Here is a 22,004-nt window from a genome sequence, read left to right as displayed (position 1 = left end):
ATAGGGCACCCAGCCACTGCGCTCTGTTTCCTGGCTTTCTGACCTTTACTTAAATGCCGTTGCGCTGCCTCCTGCTTGTAGCGACTGAACGGCCTGTGGACCGCCCACCCAACCAGCCCTAAGGCGGTGAGCAATAGTGGCAGCTGACTTGTGCAGGCAGCGCAAAGAGGCATAATATAGTTAGCAATGGCAGTCAGTGTCAGCAAGTAAAGTGGGCCCTGGCAGCTGCCTAGGTTTGCCAGGAGAGAGAGAGAGAAAAAATGGGGTTCGTTACTCAAGTAGAGCTCTCGAATTTTACGAGAAGCTCAACTCGAATAACGCGGACCCGAGCATTTGGGTGCTCCCTCATCTCTACCAAAGACCCTTTCACAAGAGCGTAATCGAATCTTTGGGTGCAACTCACATCAAACAGCACACGGACACCCTGGGTAAATAAGTTTACTTTTGAGAACCTACCTTTATAAAGGCCTTTATAGACAGAACAATTTTTGTTCAAAAAATTGTTCAAATGAGCAAAAGTGAACCATAATCGGTGAGTCTTAACACAGCCAACGACTGAACCATAAATCGGCCACTTTTTGTTCCTCATTCATTCTGTGCAGGCATAAAAATCATCGCTGGCTCGTTCGCTATCCGTTCCGTTTAAATAGCGCTCGTTCAGTCGTTGTCAATAACTTATGCAGCAAATGTGAATGACTGATTGATTTCGTGTTTGAACGAGCCAACAAAGTATCTACCTGTCCAAGAACAGGCTGCCCAATCAGATGAGCGAACTCTGGCATCGTTCGCTCGTTCAAACATTATAAACGGACCATTAGAACGGCTGCACAGATCTGAATTTGCATTGGGGAACCCGGAGCGGGCATCTGCCACAGAAATACTCTATTTTAGTGCAGTGTCCGCACAGACGGCTTCCAGTAAAGTCAATAGAAGCCGTCCGACCCGTTGCCCGTTTGCAATTAACATTGCGGACAGGTCGTGGGCTCCGTGTCATCACCTAACAGCATCACGGGAAAATCTGTACTGCACGTCTCCGCCGGCGGCGAACCACCAGGACCATCCACAGTACAAAAAGGAGAAGACAGCGACAGGTACACGGGGTCACTGGCTGGGCACAGGGTCGGATTCTGCTGCGTGATCCCGCATCCGGAATCCGACCCGGTCGTGTGTAGCCAACCTAACTGAAATCTTCCATACCTCATATTTATTTGGTCACCAATCTTTTGAACTTTCTCTAGTTGTCTGATATTGCAGCGATATCACATCGCTGGTCCATGCGATATCGCTGCGGTTTCACGCGGTGATACTGCGACTTTGTAGCACTACATAGTTGCATGCGGTGCTACATAGTTGCGCGACTTTGTAGCACCACATGCAAGGATTTTTGGAGGGCTTAAATGATAAGCCCTACCCCGAAAATAAGCCGTAGCCAAACAAAAAAATTTAAAAAAATACACATACATCACCTTACAAGCGCTCTCCAACGCCGCAACAGCTTCTCCCTGTTTCCCGGCACTGTTTCTCTTCATCATCTTCTAGCCGGGGATTGAAAATCCTTGACTTCTGGAAGCGCTGGCTGTGACTGGCTGACGCTTAGCCAATCACAGCCAACGCTCGATGAATGGCTGTGATTGAACCAAGGGCATATCGCCGGACCCGCAAGGTTTTTGTGTAGAGTTGTTGCATGTTACAAAATATCGCATGTGTGAAGTAACCAATAGGAAAGCATGGGCTTCACATACATGTGATTTGTAGCATTGTAGTAACACGAAAAAATTGCGCGACTTTGTCGCCCGTGTGAACAAGGCCTTAGACACAGTCGCACCAGCACTTTTGCAGGTATAAAATGATACTTTCAGCAGCCAAGCCTTTGCTAGTACAACACAGTATCGTGTTAGCTTTTGATGCAGCAGCCTTGGATTACATAATATCATTTAGTTTATTATCAACGATCACACCCAAGTCCTTCTCCACTGTAAGCTTCCCCAATAGTGATCCATTCATGGTCTAAACAGCATATTTATTTTTTGTCCCAAAATGTATCACCTTACACTTATCAACACTAAAACTCATCTTCCAGTTTATTGCCCATCTGGCCAGTTTTCTCGGTCACCCTGTAGGAGAAAAACATTCTGTACAGTACCTAATATATATGGTACTAGTATTATTAGGAAATGATAGTACCAGTGTTTTTGGTGGCGCAATGCGTCATGCTGTGCTAAATGGTACATCCATTGTGATCCCCACACAGCTCTACTACATCCATCCTGATTCTAACACATTACACACACACAGCTGTGGTATATTCATGCTAATTTCCAGACATCACCAGCTCAGCAGACTCCTGGATACAGTGATCAGCCCCTGGTCATGTGATCCCTGACTCCACCCATACGTGTGATTACATTATGGTGACATCATCACAGGTTCTGGTGGCTGCTGTCAGCTTATCCAGTATATGGTACTTTCTACCAAACTACCCAATAGCTCCTCCCACAGCAGTGACATCACCGCAGGTCCTTCAGCCCACTGTATCTCATTGGTGGCGGTAGGTCGTTGTTTTCTGTCAGGACCACCGAGTTGTGTTTGAGATAATAATGGCTTAGTTGTATTCTCATTTTGTTATTTTTTTTGTCCTCCCCTTCCAAGAGCCCTAACTTTGCTGTTCTTCTGTCAGTCAGGCTCTGTGTTTTTTTACATATTGTAGACCTGTAATGACGTCACCAGAGAGGGGGGCGTGGGGTCATCAGGGGCGGAGCATGAGAAGCACTCACACACAAACATACATACTCTCACGGTCAAGTGGTCTTTAGTAGTTTGATTCTAATGATAGTACTATACAACAATCCTCATATAAAGGCCCTTAAAGAGTAACTGCACTTTTGAAAAATGTTGACATGTTAGAGCAACATGTCAAAAGTTTTGATCAGTAGGGGTAGGGGTGCTGAGATGAAGGGACTGCAGTGCTCCCCCAAACCTAATGGTACAATATTGTAATAGTCCCATACACCTAAAATATAGTTAGATACATTCCCACATAAAATTGCCATCCAGTCATATTGTCATGCAGTGCATTATTAATAGTGTCATACGGTGTTGCATAATAATAGTCTCATACAGTGCACACTCTGCTTCCACATGGCTTGACAATGATCATTTTAAACAATACTAATCCAATGGAAAAACACATGTGGGTGTCTTTTAAGCCTCGTAAGAAAACCAATATCCTCCATGTGTTCACATCCTAACAGATGATAACGGTTATTCTGAGCAAAAATGCTGTTAATTGCAAAGAGCAGCGGAAGAGGAAGTCAGAGCAGATTGAATTATTCATTGCTCAGATCCTGAAAATTGGCTCCCTGTAACAATTAGACAAGATAGAGAATGTTTTATAATTGGACACTATGGGACGACCAAATGTGCCAGCCTTATACTGTATATATAACAATACTAAACATTTATATGGGGTACTCTGGCTGCCACTTGTGGAGGAACAGCTGGCAGAAATGGTGATAATGGCTAATATTTATGGGAACTCTTTAGGTGGCACGATGAGCCGATGGCAAGTCTTAAAGGGGAACTTAAAAATGGGCACGTTAGGAATCTGCTGGAGGGTAAACCTGAAGCCTATTCCACCTGAGAGAAATGTGGCGTGGGAATACCCCTTTAAGGTCTACAAATACCCAGACAGTGAAGTGGTTAGCAGTCACTTGGGCAGATATATCAAAACTAGAGCAAAGTGGAATTGACCATAGTACTAATTAGGTTTCAGCTTTCATTTGTCAAAGGCAAAATTGAGAGCTGGAATCTGATTGGTTGCTGAAGATGATTTCTCATACTTTTAGACGAGTGCAGCTGCCCAGTGCAATCTATTAGATCACCTGCCATGGACAGAAAAGACTAGAGGCTAACTTATTTCCTGACTGTGGCGGTGAACTTCAAGATGGGCAGTTGCCCGTAGCAGCCAATTAGATTGATAATGTACAGACAAAGCTGAAAGCCAATGTCTGATTGGTTGCTTTGAAAAGCATATATATATATATATATATATATATATATATATATATATATATATATATATATATATGGTGGTTGACACTTTGGCTCTGCCATTCTATCCCCTATTCATACAAGAATGTATAGGACCCTTTAAGTGGCAGTTCAGCCATCATCATGAATAGCCATACTGTCTAACTATAGACATTCTTGTGCTGACTTTGGCTCCATTCCCATCTTGAGGTGATGATTCTTTTTCCTTACTGCTCACAAAAATAAACCCTTCAGACACCATACCCCCCCCCCCCCCAACCCCTTAGAGCTGCAAGCAAAAAATACTCTCCTGTAATAGATGAAATCTGAATTTTTGTGGGATTTAATTTTGGCAAAGTAATAGACCGGTGAAAAACACATTCACACCCATAGAACAAACAGCGCGCTATTTACAGGATGTGGCGAGCTTTCCTTGCTGTACATGAAATTATAATCTGTTTGCTAACGTTACGGAAATATTTGAGTTTACTATTTAACTCTTCAGATACCGAGTGTGGTGGCAGACATGTTTTCTGTACCTAGAAAGTAACAGAACAAAAAAAGAATAAACTTTCAAATCGTCGCGACAATCTACATATCTTTTGCTTTAAGGGATTTCCCAAACCCCTAAAAATTGTAGTCAAAAACCCCAAAACAGTAAAAAAAAAAAAGTTATGCCCTATCTAGCATTTAGGCTGGTTTCACATTTGCGATGGGGCGGGAATTTTGTTTTTGTGCTCCATTCGGGGAGCAAGAAAGGGGAATCCCCAGGTCTGTGTTATGATGGAACCGAACAGCGCCCAATAGACCCCACGGTCTATAATGGAGTCCATTCAGTTTCTACTTAGTATTTTCCGGTATTTTGTGGCGGAAACCTCTGACCCTAATTCGTCCCCGCTAGTTTCTGTTGTCCTCACAAAGCAATGATGTGTCTATCCTGACATGTCCAGTTGCTGGCAGTCATGGAGATATGTTGTTCACTAGGGTAACAGAAAGTTGGGTGGACCACGGTAAGTGTTGGTGCGCAGGCACTGCTCCCAATATAAATAAAAGATAAGTAGTCAAAGGGTTGTTTTTTTACTTCAGCTGCAATTTTTAGGGTCATGGAACCCCTTTAATAACACAGGCAACATATTCTTGTAACCCTTTCCAATCCACTGTCTGATGTCTGAAGACATTATGATTTAAGGCTGCACAGCTCCGATGTTGGAAGACGTTCTCTTACTGTATATTGCCAGCCTCTCTGCTGTCGGAGCCTATCCAACGTGTTACCTCATGCAGTACTGGCTTTAGCCAGCAGATAGCGCAGTTGTATAATGGTAAAAAAGAGTAAGCCCCCTAGGAAAACCAGGATACAAATTGGATTGGAAAGGGTTAATCCAGTCTGTAGGAACTGATAGGTTTAGGTTTATCAAATTCCAGATTATAAGGAACATATCACCACCTATGAGCACCATAAACTAAGTTATAGTGCTCATAGGGCATCCTGCGGAGCTGCAGAACGCCTCCCCGTTCCTGCACTGTCCACATGTCGACCTCCACCGGTGACAGTGCAAGAAAGGAGAGTCGGGTAAGTATAAAAAGTACACCCAGACTCCTCTGGACCTACTCTATCAGCACCATAACTTAGTTATGGTACTCATAGTTGGTGGCAGGTTCTCTTTAAGTCCATGCCTAATCTTCTCTAAAAAAGGATTTGTCCTGGGGATAATCAAATTCCACTTGCACACCACAGGAATTAAATGCACATTCTTTACAATCGCAGCATTCTCTATAGGTCGTGTTGTTGGTGCATTGACAGCTGTGGAATGCCCATGGAAGCACTTTTGAAAATACTTTCCAGACAGATCTCCTCTTGTTAAAGCTAACCGAGGACAGTAAGCAGTGAAAAAAAATTCATGTATTAGATTGAGGTGAAGGGATTTTATAACATTTTTTTCTCCCGAGTTTTACTACCTACTGACTGTTTCCTTTTAGGAAAGGGGCAAATTATGTATGAACAAGACCATACAAGACCATACATACTACTGAATAGATGCAGAGTGGGACCGTAGGGAAGATGCTTTGTACGTCAACATTCTAAGCAGAAGCTACTGACTGGACAGCGAGCTACTAACCAGGGCGAATGAACCACAGAGCCAACTATGTGACTGCTATGGGGCCTGCGGAGTGAGGGGGCCCCATCTCTGATAGCACCATCCCCATTGCTACTGGGTAGCAAAAATGTATGTAGCACCTTCCTACAAAGTGCATCGTAAGCAAGCATGGAGGTGGAGAATTAGTCCAAGGGTCAAGTTAAGGCCTTGTTCACATGGGCTACAAAATCTCGCTACAGAATCATTACTATGTTTTGTAGCTTGAAAGAACCCATTGGACACCATGGGCTTCACAAACATGCATTTTGTAGCCTATGATTTTGAAGCCCATGTAAACGAGGTCTTATAAAGGACATGAAGCGGGAAACAGGCAGCAGGTTTGGAGAAACTGGACACCATAATCGGGGGCTCATTCAATTCCTGCTATGTGATCCCATCTCTTCTACATGCCTCAACATTGAAATTGCAACACCAAGAAGGAAAAGTTGTGGAATTATGGAAATTACAGGATCGATAGACATGTTAATGATATGCAAATGATTACAAGATGGAAACAAAATATTCAAAACATCTGGATTTATTCATTATGAAGCATAAGTGCCATGTACAGAAATTCACGCACCTGCCATCCTGTCATTGAGGTTATTAACGATTGTCTGAGGAATGTTCTGCCACACCGAATGCACTTGGGCACGCAAACAGGCGCCACTGGCAGCTCCCTTTGCAATTGCTGGCCAATGACAACGAGATGTTCTCGATGGAAGACCAGTCTGAAGAGGCTGCAGGCCATGGTAGCACGTTTAGGCCATGCAAGCTGCTCACAGTTGCATGAGCTACATGCGGCCTGGTGTTCTCATGTTGAAAAACAGCTTCTGGGACACTTCAGAGAAATGGCCATACCACTGTATCCACGACTAAAACAACATAGCGCTGAGCTACTAGTGTAAGTGGAATGAAGACTAGATGGGGCCAACTACCGTACGTTATGCCGCCCCACACCAAAATCCAGGAAATAGGACTTTTGCGATGTTCCCTCCTGAAGGCCTCACATGGTCACATAGTCTCCAAACCAATCTCTGGCTATCATTGGTTCCAAGACAAAAAAGGACTCATTGCTAAAGAGGAGAGATCTTCATTTCTGCCTTCATTGCCGTCTTCCTCTGCACCATGCCAGCCTTTGGGAGCGATGGCGTTAGGTCAATGGAGTGCCTGTCGCTGGACGTCTGGCTCGTAGCCTCATGTTATGCAAACACCTCCTGATGGTTTGCGTAGACACGGTTCTACGCCCTAGGCTTGGGATGTGACAAGCAATTTCACTCACAGCACAGAATGGATTACTATGCGCCATTCTTCTAATCTGATGATCCGCCCATGCAGGGGTTCTCCTCTGAGCATCTCTTACTGTCATTCAAGTTTGTTGTCATTCTCCAAACCACTGGGACATGCAATGTTGAACAGTGCTGACATCCGGAGCGACAGCAATCTGCTGGATTAATAAACCAAAGTCTTGCAGTTCAACGATTCTGCCCCTCTTAGTTTGCAACAAATAGCGCTAACTGGCATGTTGATGAACAGGAGGCATTACACCATCATACTGCAAGACTTTATTTGATTTTTGAGATTTTAAGTGGCTGAAAAAAACTTGCTTTCAATCTGGATTTTGCAGCATTGAAGCCCCTGCCACATGCCACAGATTGGAGTTAGGTGCTTGAAAATGTGATCATTTGCATATCTCAGTGACACATTCAATTTCCTTAATTTGCATAATCTACGACTTTTCCTTCTTGGTGTTGCAATTTCAATGTTGGCTACTGATGTATACAGCAACAGCCCAACTGTTCTGTTCTACTACTATTTCAAATCTCCTCCTGTGCGCTACCAGCCTAGACCCAGCAGACCAGACTACCCCTTGCAGCCAGTAGTCTGTGAACCAACTACCTGCGGGTAGCAGCATGCACATAGAAAGTTAAAAAAGAATGCAAATGAAAGGATGAGCTGCCAAGGTGCTACACCCTGCTTCCTGCTATCCTAGTCCGAGCCAATGGGTGCCCCTTCTGTGTCCAACATAATATAGGGGTGAACCTTCGCCCTTCATAAAATATACTTTGCAAACACCATAGGGTAGATTTACTGTTGAAAATACAACAATTTTCTGGTGCAAATTGCTCCAAAAAACTGTCTTAGTTTGTGCCACATATATTAAGTGCTTTTAGACACTTTCAGACACTTTTTACAACTCATCCAACAAAGGGGAGTGGCCTTATGAAAAGGAACGTGACATAATTGCCATATTGTGTGCCACAAATTCCACAAAATTTTGGTGCAATTTTTGTTGTAAACTAATGGGTGGTATAACGTTAGACTACAAGGTCTAAAGATGTGCCAGATGTATCATTCAGGAAAGTTACTGTGATACATTTGGCATATTTAAAGGGGTTGTGTGGTTTTAAATAAAAACTTTTACCGTCCGGGCAAGGGTTAAAATAAAACAATAAAAGCATACTCGCCTGTTTTTACCCTCCATGGGACAGTGCTAATCAGCTCTACTGCTCCGTCTATGTCCTCTACCGCTGGAAACCAGGTGACCCCTGTAGCCAATCAAAGGCCACAGTGTCACCTTCTGAAATCCTGGCATCAGCGCTCACATTCTGGGCGCTCTTACACAGCCTGTTAGTCATCTATATGAAAGCAGAGGAGCAATAATTGTTGGGGCAGCTCAATGCCGGACGGTCATCCAGTGTAAGAGTATCCCGACCTATGACCACACCTCAACCCAACCCAAAAATTGCCAGACTCAAGAAAGATAAGCAACAAAATGGCAGCTCAGTTCTTCATGAATACGGTGCACAAGCTCGATATTTCAGCCAAATAACTGTCCCAACGTGTGGCTGACTTGCATCCAGGATTTCCTGTCTGGTGGAGCTCTTTGGTCAGGTGAGCATTAAGTGTTTGGCCCAACTTGAGCAGCACAGTCCCCACCCCACACCCCCACTACAACAAGAGGCCATGGCGCTCAGCGGGAGACTTCGGTAAATCCAATCTACACTGTTGAGTTCTATATTGATGACACACACAGCAGTTGTGGCAGTTAGCGGGGAATCCCTGTGCGCTGATCCCCCAATAATGCTGAACTGCTGATACGCTTCTGAACATAGGAGGTTTCCCTTTAAGAACCAATAGGCAAACCAAATATGAATACAACTGCAAATATTTAGAACTCTATCCGCTCCTGGGAAAGCTGGGTGACAATCACCATAGTCACCAGTACAGCGCCAACAAGGGATTTCATCCAGCTTTCTAAGGGATCTTTCAAATATTTTGCAGAATATTTTCGCAAGATGCACCTAAAGATGCAGCTTAATCTGCTGCTGCGGATTTCTGCCCCATAACCTGCATGTATATGTGTGGATTTTGGTGCAGAATTTTCTGCGTCTTTACGAGTGACTTGCAGAAATATTCGGCACGTGTGAAAATCTGTCCTGGAATTCCACACCAAATTCAGCACAACGAACTGCGGATTTTGATGCAGAATTAATGGAAAATAGAGGTCTTGCCTTATCTTTTGCCGAAATACACTGGAGACTCCCATAGACTCCTATGGGAGCTGAAAAAAAAGGGAGGGGAAGGGAGTTTAGCAGCGTCCAACACTTGGAAAAGAAGACATGTGCCGCTATTTAAGCATTAGAAGTCATTCTGAGGATTTCTGCTGATCGATGGATTTCCTCGCTGCAGTGAAGGAGGTCTAAAGGAGAGCCGCTTTGCTCTACTCATCACCTATATCCTATCAACAGCACTTCGTGGATAAGGCGTATAGGTGATGAGTAGTGCAGCAATAGGGCATAAGGTTGTCAGTATGCAATGAGGGGCATACTAACAAAAAGTGATGACATGATGACCGTCATCACATATTGACAGCCCTTCTGCGTCCTCCACTAAAAGAGAACAACACCGAGGAGAGTTGCTCTGCGATATCACCTGAGGTGTAATGGCTTACAGCAGGGAGGTATGAGGCGCCTAATATATTCATTAGCCTATGCTGTCAGATTGTCTATACTGCAATGTCTACTGATAGGGAATCTCTAAGGGTATGTTCAGATGGCAGAATTCATCATGCAATCATCCATGTGAAACGGCATCAAAATCTGCGTCTCGACTGGTATTTGGCATGGATCCGCACACGAACTTAGCCCTGCCAATGGGCATAATCCACGTGCCAAATTCCAGTGCGGAAAAAAGTGCACTTTTCTGCAAGTTTCCACTTCAAGAAGTGACATGTCACTTTTTAATGCAGGAGGTCAGAAACACTATCTTTTCTCCTTAGGAAGAGCACCTAGACGGTGAGTGAGGAGACTCAAAAGGCCATTCATGGTCCTCTGGGTAATATGCAAATAAGGGAGATGCATTAATACCTCCACAGTGCCACCTATTGAAAGGCAGCATTCCTTCATTGTTACAAGTTTTGTATATGTATTATTCCATCTCCCTTATTTACTTTTTAATGCAGAAACGCTCGTTTCCACGTTGGAATTTGGACATCATTGGGTTCATACACATTTTCCATTTTTGCGCCTTCATTTCTCGTGAGTGCAAAAAAATAGGGCCTTCTCTATCTTCCTGTGCACTTGCACACCAAAGTGTATGGGGGGTGCGTAAATGCATGCGCAATATGCTACTCAATTCAGTGAAAAAAAGAACACATCTGGAACTCATTAGGCAAAATATACAGTAAAATGCCGCAATACACACTAAAAAGCCTTGTCTATAGCGCAAATACATTGCACTGTAGCGCATGCAAAAAACGCATTCACCCGTGTAAAGGAGCTCTAAGGTGCAGATTTAGGTGCGTAATGCAGGCTAATTCTACCCATGCGGAAGCACCCAAATGCGACTTTTCAAATAGCTGACAGGTTCCCTTTAAGAAGGTAAATAGGCCCTGTATTAGGATGTGTTAATATGTTGGTTCTCCTTCCTCAACAAACAAAATTAAATCCAGGCCATAATTTGCATATTTATGGTACAAATATTAAAATTGGCGCTATAAAATATTAAACCCTCACTGATCTCTCAGAAGAGTCATGAGAAAGTTGGGATCTGGGATAAAGAATCCTAAAAATTTGCTCACATGACATGATTGCAATTTAACTTTTTAAAATTCTGCCCCCGAGATCCAGCACTGCAGCCCCACAAATCTCCCAGTCTCTGCTGACAGCGGAAGTCAGAGAACCGCTGCCTGACAGTCACCACCAGTTCTTCTGGTATCAGCGCTCGCATCCTCAGTACTAGTGATGAGCGAGCATACTCGCTAAGGGCAATTACTCGAGCGAGCATTTCCCTTAGCGAGTACCTGCCCGCTCGAGAGAAAAGGTTCGGCTGCCGGCAGCGGGGGAGAGCGGGGAGGAATGGAGGGGAGATCTTGTGTATGCTGCATTGTGAAAAAACGGCATGGACCCAAAAAATACGTCAAAAGTGAGGAAAAATGCCATGAAAAGTGCCCTGCATTACATAGTGCCCTGCTGACCCACAGCTAATATTTGGCTCCATAATTTTTTCAGCAAAAACACTACAGGGCTTATTTATCTGTAAAAGTGTAATTTGCCCCAGTTTTATACCAGTTCCCAACAGGTGTAATCTACGCCAGAATTATGAAAGAGGTGAACAGTGCTTGTAAATATAGTGACTATTTAAAAGTGCTGCAAAAACTAGCAAATGCGCCAAAAATTTTCGAGATGCGGCAAATTTTGACCAGAGTTACAAAAGACGACGTAGACCAAAAAAAAGCGGATTCAGTGCGGTCGGCTTCCATTGAAATCAACGAAAACTGTCCACACGGAATCCGCTTAAAAATAGAACATTCTGCAATTTTTCCCCTGCGAGCAGAAAGTCGCTCTTGATTTCCGCTCGTGTGCAGGAAAAAGCAGTGTTCAATAGCATGTTATGGGCAGTATTTGCTGCAGCATCCAGATTCCACAATGCAAATACGCCCGTGTGCATCCGGCCTAATGAGAAAGCTATTCTGACTGCGCTCAAAATTTAGAGGCTGAAACATTACAAAATAAAATTGCGCCAAATTCAGCAAATACATAGTGAGCGCCATAAAATCGGCCAACCCATTGCCTGTGTTATTTAGACCAAGGTTTACTCGGACTAATCTGTGCTTACTTTTTGAGCCTGTTTACTGACAAGTTGCTTGTTGGAGCACCAATATTGTATTCAGGTGCATTTAGCTTTGACTGTGAACCGGCTGTTCATCGGAATGATTCTTGACATCCTCCACTGACTCCTTTTGTTGAGGAGTAGTTTATGTTCATAGGTTCCCCTTTCGCTGGATGTCTTTTCTTGATCATATGCTGGCCCGGCTAGTCTAGTCCAAAATCTGTCTGATTCCTCAATTATCCAATTCTAAGACCACTCTCACATGGCTAATAGCAGGTGGGCCCGAGGATCTTGGGTGCAACTCGCATCGCGCAGCACACGGCCACCACATCTATTTGACGTGCAATGCCTGAGACAGTGCACATTGCAAGTCCTATTCTCGCATGTCAGTCGCACAAAAATACAACCTGCTTCACTTTTTCCATCTTGCACCATCATTACGAGAAGAACATCACCCATGTAAATGTACCCATAAGAAAGAATGGGTTAAAATACTGTGCAAGTTCTGTGCGTAGCATTAAGCTCGCGTGCTTTTCTGTATACGGGTATATTATACACTATATTATACTGTAGGGCAGTATACTGCTATATTATACAGATGTATTACGCTGCTATAATACTATGACGCTACTATATTGGAGCATTACATAATTCAAGCTGCGTTATATCGGAATACTTATACATCCCTTAGCAAGAGAGTCTGGAAAAAAGCCTGCAGGTCATGCTGGTACTTGTAGTTCAATAGTTGATGGAACATCACAGGATACCTGATTTCTTTGCTCTAAAAATGAATACTTGGTTTTGTGTTTATTAACCCTGGTGAGATATACAACCCCTAAAAATCCTGGATTACATGCAGTGCAGGGATGATCTGCATATCTATTACATACACATCAATCCTACTGAATGTTCTGGAGAAATTCGTCAAGTTATCTGCTCTCAGTCTTTAGTTACACTTAGTTCCTGCAGAGGGCACTAATCACAATTTGCAACAGTGCCCCCTACACGCAATACTGGGTACTGCAAACCTTATCAGGTAAAAACAGGAAGTATAAAATCTAAAGCTGGCCATATATTTAAGAGATGGCATCTGATCTAAGTGTCACGCCATCCAGAGCGGGAGCCGCATAGTCACCACTGCTCCGAACCAGAAGAAGCTGGGGGTAGTCATATATACAATGAACAGCACCTGACTGCTATCAGCTTCTTCTGGTTCGGAGCAGTGCTGACTGTGCAGCTCCCACTCTCGACGGCGTGACACATAATGGAGGGGAGTATAGTATTTCCTTATTTTACATAATTTAGCAGCTTGCAAAAATGGCTTAATTGGCCGGATTTGGTCGTTCATGTCATACACTTGCAATTTTAGCTATGTCAGTCGAAAATTTTCCGATGTGACAAATCAGAATTTGGCCATCGCAAACAATTGTTCACGTTAATTTTGCAGCTGATGATCAACTAAAATTAGCAAAATTGGCAGTTTCAGAAGACTAAAAGGCCCTCTTACACGGGACAAGTGTCGGGCAAACGATGCATGACACTCGTCACTGCATACACAGGAGCGAATATCGCTGGATTGCTGACAGTGCAGCCAGCAGGGAAGCGAGGCGGCTGGAGATTTCACTCCTCGTGCTCCCCCATCCCTCTCCATTCACTTAACACAGCGGCCGTTCAATACTGAACGGCTGCTATTTACACTGAACGATCATCGTTGAGTATTTTAAGCATCCTTAAAGCTGAACGACCAGAGTGATAATCGTCCTGTGTAAAAGGGCCTTTATTTCAAGTTTCTAGCCACCTTAAGTAAGCCCATGTAGATGCTAGTTAATGCCACTTTTGCCCCCTAACTGCAGTATTAGGTATTACAAGTTCCAATTGTTTTTGCCCTCCAAGTTAGTTTGCCTTCTAGAAATCTAACATTAAAGGTAGCTATGTGCATTATACAGGGTGTAGGCAAAAAGTCGGATCCAGCTTTACATCTCAATACTAGTATCCTATATTTAAAAAAACAGTAGCGTACTTGAATAGGAAGGCATGCATGTGCCACACAATGCTATGGTGCAAGGACCCTGGAACAGGGATTTCAATTTAGACTTTTTGACTACATTGTGTATAACAAACAAGGATAGCAAGAAACATCCCTTCTACCAGGTCAACAGATATCTCCTAAAATGCTTGTTACCCAACTCAAACATTCCTTCAGAGGGCGCTAATTAGAAAGCACAACTGACAATTCCCCCTAAATGCAATACCAGGTACTGCAACTGAGCTCCAACTGCTATCAATCCTCATAGCATCCCCCCTTCCTTATAAATCAATTACACAGATGATAAAATCCCAGAAGTCATTCCTTACCTGCTCACTCTCATACACCGCTTGTCCTTAACCCTTATCTTCCTGCAAGCAGATCTATGCAGGGACCGATCTTATCTGTGCAATTGAATCACTGGCGATCAGCAAAGTGAGAGCTCAACAAGGTAGCTGGACCAGTAGGACCCAACACAAGAACAAGCCAGCGAGTAGTCTGAGAGCTCAGCCTGAGGCTTCAAGTCAAAGTTCCTTTTTTATTATATTTTTAACTCCCATTTCCTTCCTTCCTCTTCAAACTCAATTCGTGCAACATGAAGCCCTGAGAGATGAGCTGATAACCGGCTCTGAGCTCGCACATCACAGGCAGGATCTGTGTGATGGATGGGAGCTACTAATGCATGAGGATGTGGGGGGCTCTGTGCTCACCTGGAGTAGGGGGTCCTGGAATTGCTCCTTCCCTGGGTCACTGCTGCTGCTCCTTCTCCTGATCAGTGTGCTCTGCGCTTTCCAGAGCTGTTCTACTGGGTCAAGGGTGGGAGAGAAATGACTGTGTGCAAGGCAGAGAGAGTGAGCTGGAGAGAGAGAGGAAGAGACAGAGGGAGTCCTTGATCCTGAGCAGCACTGAAGAGACAGACTGTGCAGAGCTGCTGTGCTCAGCACTGTGCACACTGTAGTGCAGGCAGAGGGACCACTGCCACCAGCAGAGGAGGTGCCACACAGGAGGGATCACTGGGAGCAACTGGTTTTACTGGTTATTTCAGGTCGTATTGCAAAATATAGAAAATATCAGGATTTGGAAAATGCTAATTATTATATATTGTAACACGTTGCCCTAGCACCGGGCTGCAAGCCCTAAACAATAATAAAGAATGATGAAATCAATGTGTTATGATACATAATACTAATTAGTAATATTCCTATTATATATTTGGATTTCTATTAGCATTTAAGTAGTCTCATTATGTGTTGTACATTGTAATAATATCCTGTAGGTGCTCTTTTTACATCTGCAGCGGGGATTCCGTTTTCATCCTCTATGCAAGGAGCAGGAAAGGGGAATCCCCTGGCCGAACTGATCTGTCTTGCGACAGAACCGAGCAGCGCCAAACGGACCACATTGACTATAATGGGGTTCATTGGGTTTCCACTCAGCTGCCCTCCATTTTTTCTTCTGGTATTTTGTGCCAGGTCTCAGACGGAACCTCCGAATAAAAGTTCCAGTGAAGATGTGAAAGCGGCTTAGGCTCTAAGGAAGATTGAACCCCATGGATGAATAATGCCATAATGGAACCAAACTGTGGTGAAGGACCCCATTAACTATAATGGGGTTTGTTCGGTTCTTGCCCCTATCCGGTAGGAACCTGCATGCATGACTATCATACGGAATTTCATGGTGGAAGTGTGCCGGATGCTCTAAGCGGAGCCTCCAACGCAGCTGTGAATAGAACCTATGATATAAAACATAATCATTAAAATTATACTGATGTTTTGATTGTTGTACATAATATGACCACACATAAGATAAGGCATGGCCACTACAAGTAGTCCCGACGTAAATAAACTCGCATTAAGGCCCATATAGACACAACGATTATCACTCAAAGCCGTCTTTTGAGCTATAATCGTTGTGTGTAACTGCACTGACATCCTGCAGTTTTCATTAAACCATCGCTTATCGTTGTCTGGAAGACAACAATGAGCCTTATCAAGGATTCACAGCGGGATACAGCTGATACTATTATTTCAGCTGTATCCCGTTCCCTGATGACAGGCGGGGTATGAAGAACACAACTGTCCAACTATGTTCTCCATATCCAGCACGGAGCGCTCGGCTGTATAACAGCCGGGCGCTCTGTGTAGAGAACAGCTGGATACAAAAGACAAGCGGGGCCACCCCTCTTGTCCTCTGCATCCTCTGCTCAGAGCGCCTGGCTGTATAACAGCCGGGCACTCAGAGCAGGGGAATAGCTGGATGCAGAAGGCAAGCGAGGACAACCCGCTTGTCTTTTCATCCTCCGCTGAAAGCGCTCGACTGTATGACAGCCGGGTGCTCCCAGCGGGGAACAGCTGGATGCAGAGAACAAGCGCCCCCTCCCCCCCGCTTGTTCTCTGCATCCTCCGGAGCGCAAGGTGATCACTCGACGTTTGAGCAATCATCTTGCGATGTAAATGACACAACGATAATCGCTCAAAAGACATCCTTTGAGCGATAATCGTTGTGTCTAAATGGGCCTTTAGTCAGATGTTACAAAGTATAAAAGATGATGTTAGAAAATGCTAGACTAATACACAACTATCAAAACAACATATTAGCAAACCCCATCCACTATATTAATGCATGGCAGATATGTCAATAGTTGGAAGCCCATTTAAGACATTACCTGTTCCCCATATTTGCAACCTTCCCCAACTAGTCCCACCACCAGCAGCACCACTGTGGTCGTCTGGCATGGGCACCCAGTGTGAATAGAACCTGGAGAACTGTGGCCAAAAATGGTGGCTTTTTCATCACATGTAATTATGATTTCTATGACCCCTCAGTTGTATATTAGGAATTAGGAAAGCTATTTTTACTATGAAGGATAATTACTATACTGCGTCCAGCATTCAATTGCTTCTCTATTCCAAGACCTATAATTGTCGACCCCGGCCGAAGGAGAGAAGCTCAATGCGTCTCTTGATTGTTCTCGCAGAAATGTGGAATCTGCAGATTCATAAACTCAGCAGCTTTATGGTGGAATAAACTTTACCAGAATCACAGAAAGGAAGTTAAGATCTAATTAACCACATATATATATATATATATATATTATATATATATATATATATATATATATATATATATACACACACAGTGTTACCACTCTCAACCAATCAGATCCACCCTGGGAGTTCACATCAGCTGTTCCTCTCATCTAATTGGTTGATATGCTACATATTTTCGTAAGGATGTATATGCAGGAGTATTTTTTTATATGGCTGTTGATGCATTTTTTGCTGTGTTTTTCACAATTATAGGAAAACTGTGTTATTTAAAAATAAAAAAGTGGTGGTTTTGCTACAATTATGGAAATCTTGTCAAAGCCGCAATCTAAACAACTCACTTAAATAGACCTGGAAGTAAAGGTTTTGCACAGACAATACCAAAAAGTCAATAAGTCTACTACTGAGTTGATAAAATTTCAGTTTTATGTGTTGCAAAGAAAGCTTGGTGACAACCAATATGGCTGCCGTTATTCTCATCCAAAGCGTTTATGGAATATCCACAGGATAGCTAAGGGGTCCTAACTGCGAGATCTTAAAGGGGTGCAAGGCAGCTTTCCAAAAATTGATCCAGGCCTGTTGAAGCAGTAAAAGCAGGGGTACTTACCCGTCCCCACGATGCTCCAAGTCTGTGTTGTGGAACAGATGCCACTTGATCGCTGCAGCTAATCAGTGGCCACGTGGTCACGTGCCATACTCCTGGCATAAGTGCTCAGATGCTGGGATCCATGATGACAGGAGAACTATACCTGGCTACTGCAGCGGTCAGGTGTTATCCGTTCCACAAAGACTGGGAGGACCACAGGGCTGTGGCACTGGATCGCCCGGGCAGAGGATGGGTGAATACCCCAGCTTTTAGTCTTTTAATAAGTCTGGATCAGTTTTTTAGACAACCCTTTTGACTGTCGAGACAGTGGGGTCCCATGATCTCCATACACCAATGCAGAGCAGCCGATTGTGTTCTTTGCAGAGGTGGGGCCCCCACCTAATAGACATTTTTTGGAATGCCATAACTGTCTGGTACATGGAGTCCTACTTCTTGTGAGAATGGGGGTCACCCGAGCAGTGTTCTGCCAAGCGAAATGGCCAGCAGCAGCAGCCATAACCTGGTGGAGCTGGAATGGCGAGAGACTGCCACTGCCCGGCTGGAGGAACAAGGGTCCGGAGATCGCCCCTCTCTCGACAGGTGGGGTCCCAGAGGTTGTAAATACAACTTTACAAAAGATCTTTTAATTATTTTTACCATGATCTTATCACGAAAAATCATCTTGTTTCATTGTGCTCCTTTCAATTAGTCACCGTTGTGTGATTACACAGAGGACAAGCCTTGCTGCCACAGAGGACAAGCCTTGCTGCCACAGAGGACAAGCCTTGCTGCCCTCCTCCTTATTGTGTTTCACCACCTACTCTTAAGAAGACGGAGTACTTGATAAGTATCCAGCATTCGGATCACCAAATAATTTTAAACAGGCGAACTATTTCAAAGTTGGCTTGGGTGACCTGTTCATACAGACAGATAAAGCATTGGCTTGTTCAAACGGGAAATCATTCAGAATCGTTCAGTCGTTTACATTCACTGTATTAGGCTTTGTTCCCACGAGCGTAGATCAGCCCGCCGTTTTCACGGTCAGCCGATATACGCTACGATCTGATGCATTGGATTCCAATGCATCAGATCACATGGCCGTATTCCCCCAACGTAAAAGTGCTTGGCCGGGCCAATATAGCGCCGGGAGCTTTTATCAAAAGATAGTCCTGGAACTATCTCCCTATGGGAGCCAATGACAGCGGGTGGAGAAGGGAGGTGGGAAGGAGTTTAGTAGCGTGACTGCTAAACTCCCTCCCTCTTCTCTTCTCCCCTCTGGCTGATTGCAATGGGAGGGGGTGGGGGCAGAGCTAAGTTCCTGCCCCCTCCCAGCCCCTTGTCGGAGCCAGCAATAAGAGGAGGCGGGATGGGGCTGTGCTTAGCTCCGCCCCACCCCCTTCCATTGCAATCAGCCGGAGGGGAGGAGAGGAGGGAAGGAGATGGCGAGGGGGAGGGTAGGGAAAGGGAAGGGGCAACGGCCTCAGCATATATGCAGCGGGGCCCGTGCCGTCTGAATGGGCGCACAAACGTTAGATTTGTGCGCCCGTTCACAAGTTTTTACACCTCACATCATAGCGTATATTGTCCGGTCGTGAAAGTGGCGGCTGACATACGCTAGCGGGAATAAAGCCTTAGTGAATGAGAACGACTGAACGATTGTTATTTAACCCAACATCTAGTAAATGAGCCAATGATGATTTTTAGTCCCGCATAAAACAAACGATGATTGAAAAGTGAACAATTTATCATTTATAGTTCGATCAGCTGCGTTTTCCTTCAAAATTATCATTCATTCTCGCTCTTTTGAACGATTTTTTAAAAGGCCTTCACCCACATGGATAACGTTCGGCAACTATGGTGCATTTAAGACGTCTTTATAATACATCGCCAGCAGCTTTGTAGAGATCCTGTCAGGGATACAAAAAAGTCCCAGAATTACAGCTAATGAGGGAAGCAAGTCTGAACGCTTACAATGATCCACCTTAAAGAAAAATGTCCCTGTTAAGTGAAAAAATTCTCCAATAAATAATGCAATTCTAATATTCTATTCAATCAATCATTTATTCATTATATCTGTTTTCACACAGCTTTCTCAGACTCAGGAATGGCTAATATCCTAACTTTATAATGGCATCCATCTTTACCATCTCACACTCTCCTGTAGGAAACTAGTGGGATTTATAAAAGATGTGAACTCGTCACCCAGCTTTTCCAGACTTCTGAATGACAATTTTACCTAGGTGTGAAGAATACACCTGATCTCACATTGTCACAGCAGATTTGACATCTAGGGTTTCAAAAGGTGGACATATTGATTATCACCCAGCTTTCCTAGATTGCTGAATAGTGATGAGCGAACTTTTCAAAAGTTCATTGCAGTCTGAATTAGTTGAAACTGAACCAGAACTTGACTAATACCCCTAAAACTGGTGTATACCACTGTCTAAAAGCCATAAAAGCCCTCGTATAACACTCTTAGGTCATCTAGATATGCATATACATACTCTTGCGCTGTCTTTAAGGCCTCATTCACACAAGCACTGTTTTCACGCTTTAGTGGTGCGTGAAAAAAACGCTTCGATAAGAACCAAAGGTTTCCTATTGAAAGGTTCATATGAAGGAATTTTAGACGCGCTAAATACTGGCACCAATCAAAGATAGGACATGCGACTGCAAAGTTCACATCTAAGGTCCATGGTGCGAGAAAAGATATGACCTGACCTATCTTTGGTGCACGATATGCAGGAGTCTCCATAGACTCCTATGGGAGCAGGAGTCTATGGAAACCCCTGTGCAGGAAAATGGGATTAGATTACAAATTTCATTAGGAGGATTTCTGTCGACCGAAGGAATTCTCCCGCTGCCCAGAAGCACATTTTACACATCCTGTTGTAAATTTCTGTTAGTCCCCATGGGGATGAGGGGAAGCCCCGACGGTTCCCTTACCCCCCTCACAGACTAAGGCCTTAGTCACACGGGCGTTTTTTCCCGCGATTTGCGGATCGCATGACGGATGCGCATCCGCAAATCGCGTGACCGGGGCCAAAAAAATCGCCCGAAAAAACTGCTCCTAGCCGCGTTTCATTAGAAACGGGCCGGAGCTGTCCAGCGCATTGAATTCAATGGAGCCGGCTGTATTCAATGGAGCCAGCAATACAGCCGGCTCCATTGAAAGCAATGGGCTGTGGGCGATCTCACAATGAATTTTCGGGAAGGGCTTAAAAATATAAGCCCTTCCTGGAAATTCATCCAGAAATGTGTAAAAACAAAAAAATATATATATACTCACCTTGTCCCGGCAGACGGAGTTCAGCCGCGGCCGGCCGGCAGTTCTCCTGAACTGCTCTGAGTAGTATTCAGCAGCCGGGGATTTAAAATCCCCGCCTGCTGAATGAGCTGCCTCTGATTGGTCACAGCCTCACCAATCAGAGGCAGCTCTCACTTACCCATTCATGAATTCATGAATGGGTGAGTGAGTGCTGCCTCTGATTGGCTGAGCACAGGGACCAATCAGGGGCAGCTCTCAGCTGTCATTCAATAGCTGAGAGCTGCCCCTGATTGGTCCCTGCGCTGAGCCAATCAGAGGAAAAATATGGAAGAACAAGACGAATAATTACTTTAGCAGGTTCAGCAGAGACAAACCGCCTGAGGTTCAGGTTTGCACTGAACTAACTTTTACAAAGTTCGACCCTCAACAAGGTTCCACTGTTTCAGTTTGCTTAGCACTAGTCCTGAAGGCTGACCTATAAATGCACTGATACATTGCCCTGCTCCCACCTCGCTGCATGGTTTGGTATATTTCTGTGTTGATGTGCACTGCTACATGTCCATGCACCGACACGGATACATAATTCAGCGTATCTGCCGTCTAAAATGCTAAAAAAAAACTTTGGGAGCTATGATGCTAGCCATATTAGGCTGTGTGAAAGCAGCCTAACTTGTCACCCAGCTTTCCCAGAATAATGAATGGCAAAGCTGCCTAATTTTTCTCCTGCTGCCACGTTGTTACAGAGCTAGGGATATTTATGATCTAAGATTCTAGGAACGTATGCGAGCTATGAAGGCCA

General features: G+C 44.2%; 1 protein-coding gene across 2 annotated transcripts in view; it reads right to left on the bottom strand.

The window, feature by feature from the left end:
- LBHD2 (LBH domain containing 2) overlaps window positions 1–15,264 on the bottom strand; it is a 48,828-nt gene extending 33,564 nt beyond the window's left edge. Inside the window, exon 1 of one of the 2 annotated variants that reach the window (XM_066605731.1) lies at window positions 15,015–15,264. Coding sequence is in view for 1 of the 2 variants with exons in the window: in XM_066605730.1 (XP_066461827.1) it covers window positions 14,634–14,647 (14 nt within the window). In the remaining variant the exon portion in view is untranslated. Of the gene's footprint in view, window positions 1–14,633; window positions 14,813–15,014 lie in introns of those variants that run through there. The other variant, XM_066605730.1, reaches the window with a different exon arrangement.
- Between the last annotated feature and the right edge of the window lie 6,740 nt (window positions 15,265–22,004).

The sequence above is a fragment of the Eleutherodactylus coqui genome, chromosome 6 (genome assembly GCF_035609145.1).
Source record: "Eleutherodactylus coqui strain aEleCoq1 chromosome 6, aEleCoq1.hap1, whole genome shotgun sequence".
Classification (NCBI taxonomy): domain Eukaryota; kingdom Metazoa; phylum Chordata; class Amphibia; order Anura; family Eleutherodactylidae; genus Eleutherodactylus; species Eleutherodactylus coqui.
Note: the sequence above shows the minus strand (reverse complement) of the source record. Positions and strands in the feature narration are given on the sequence as shown.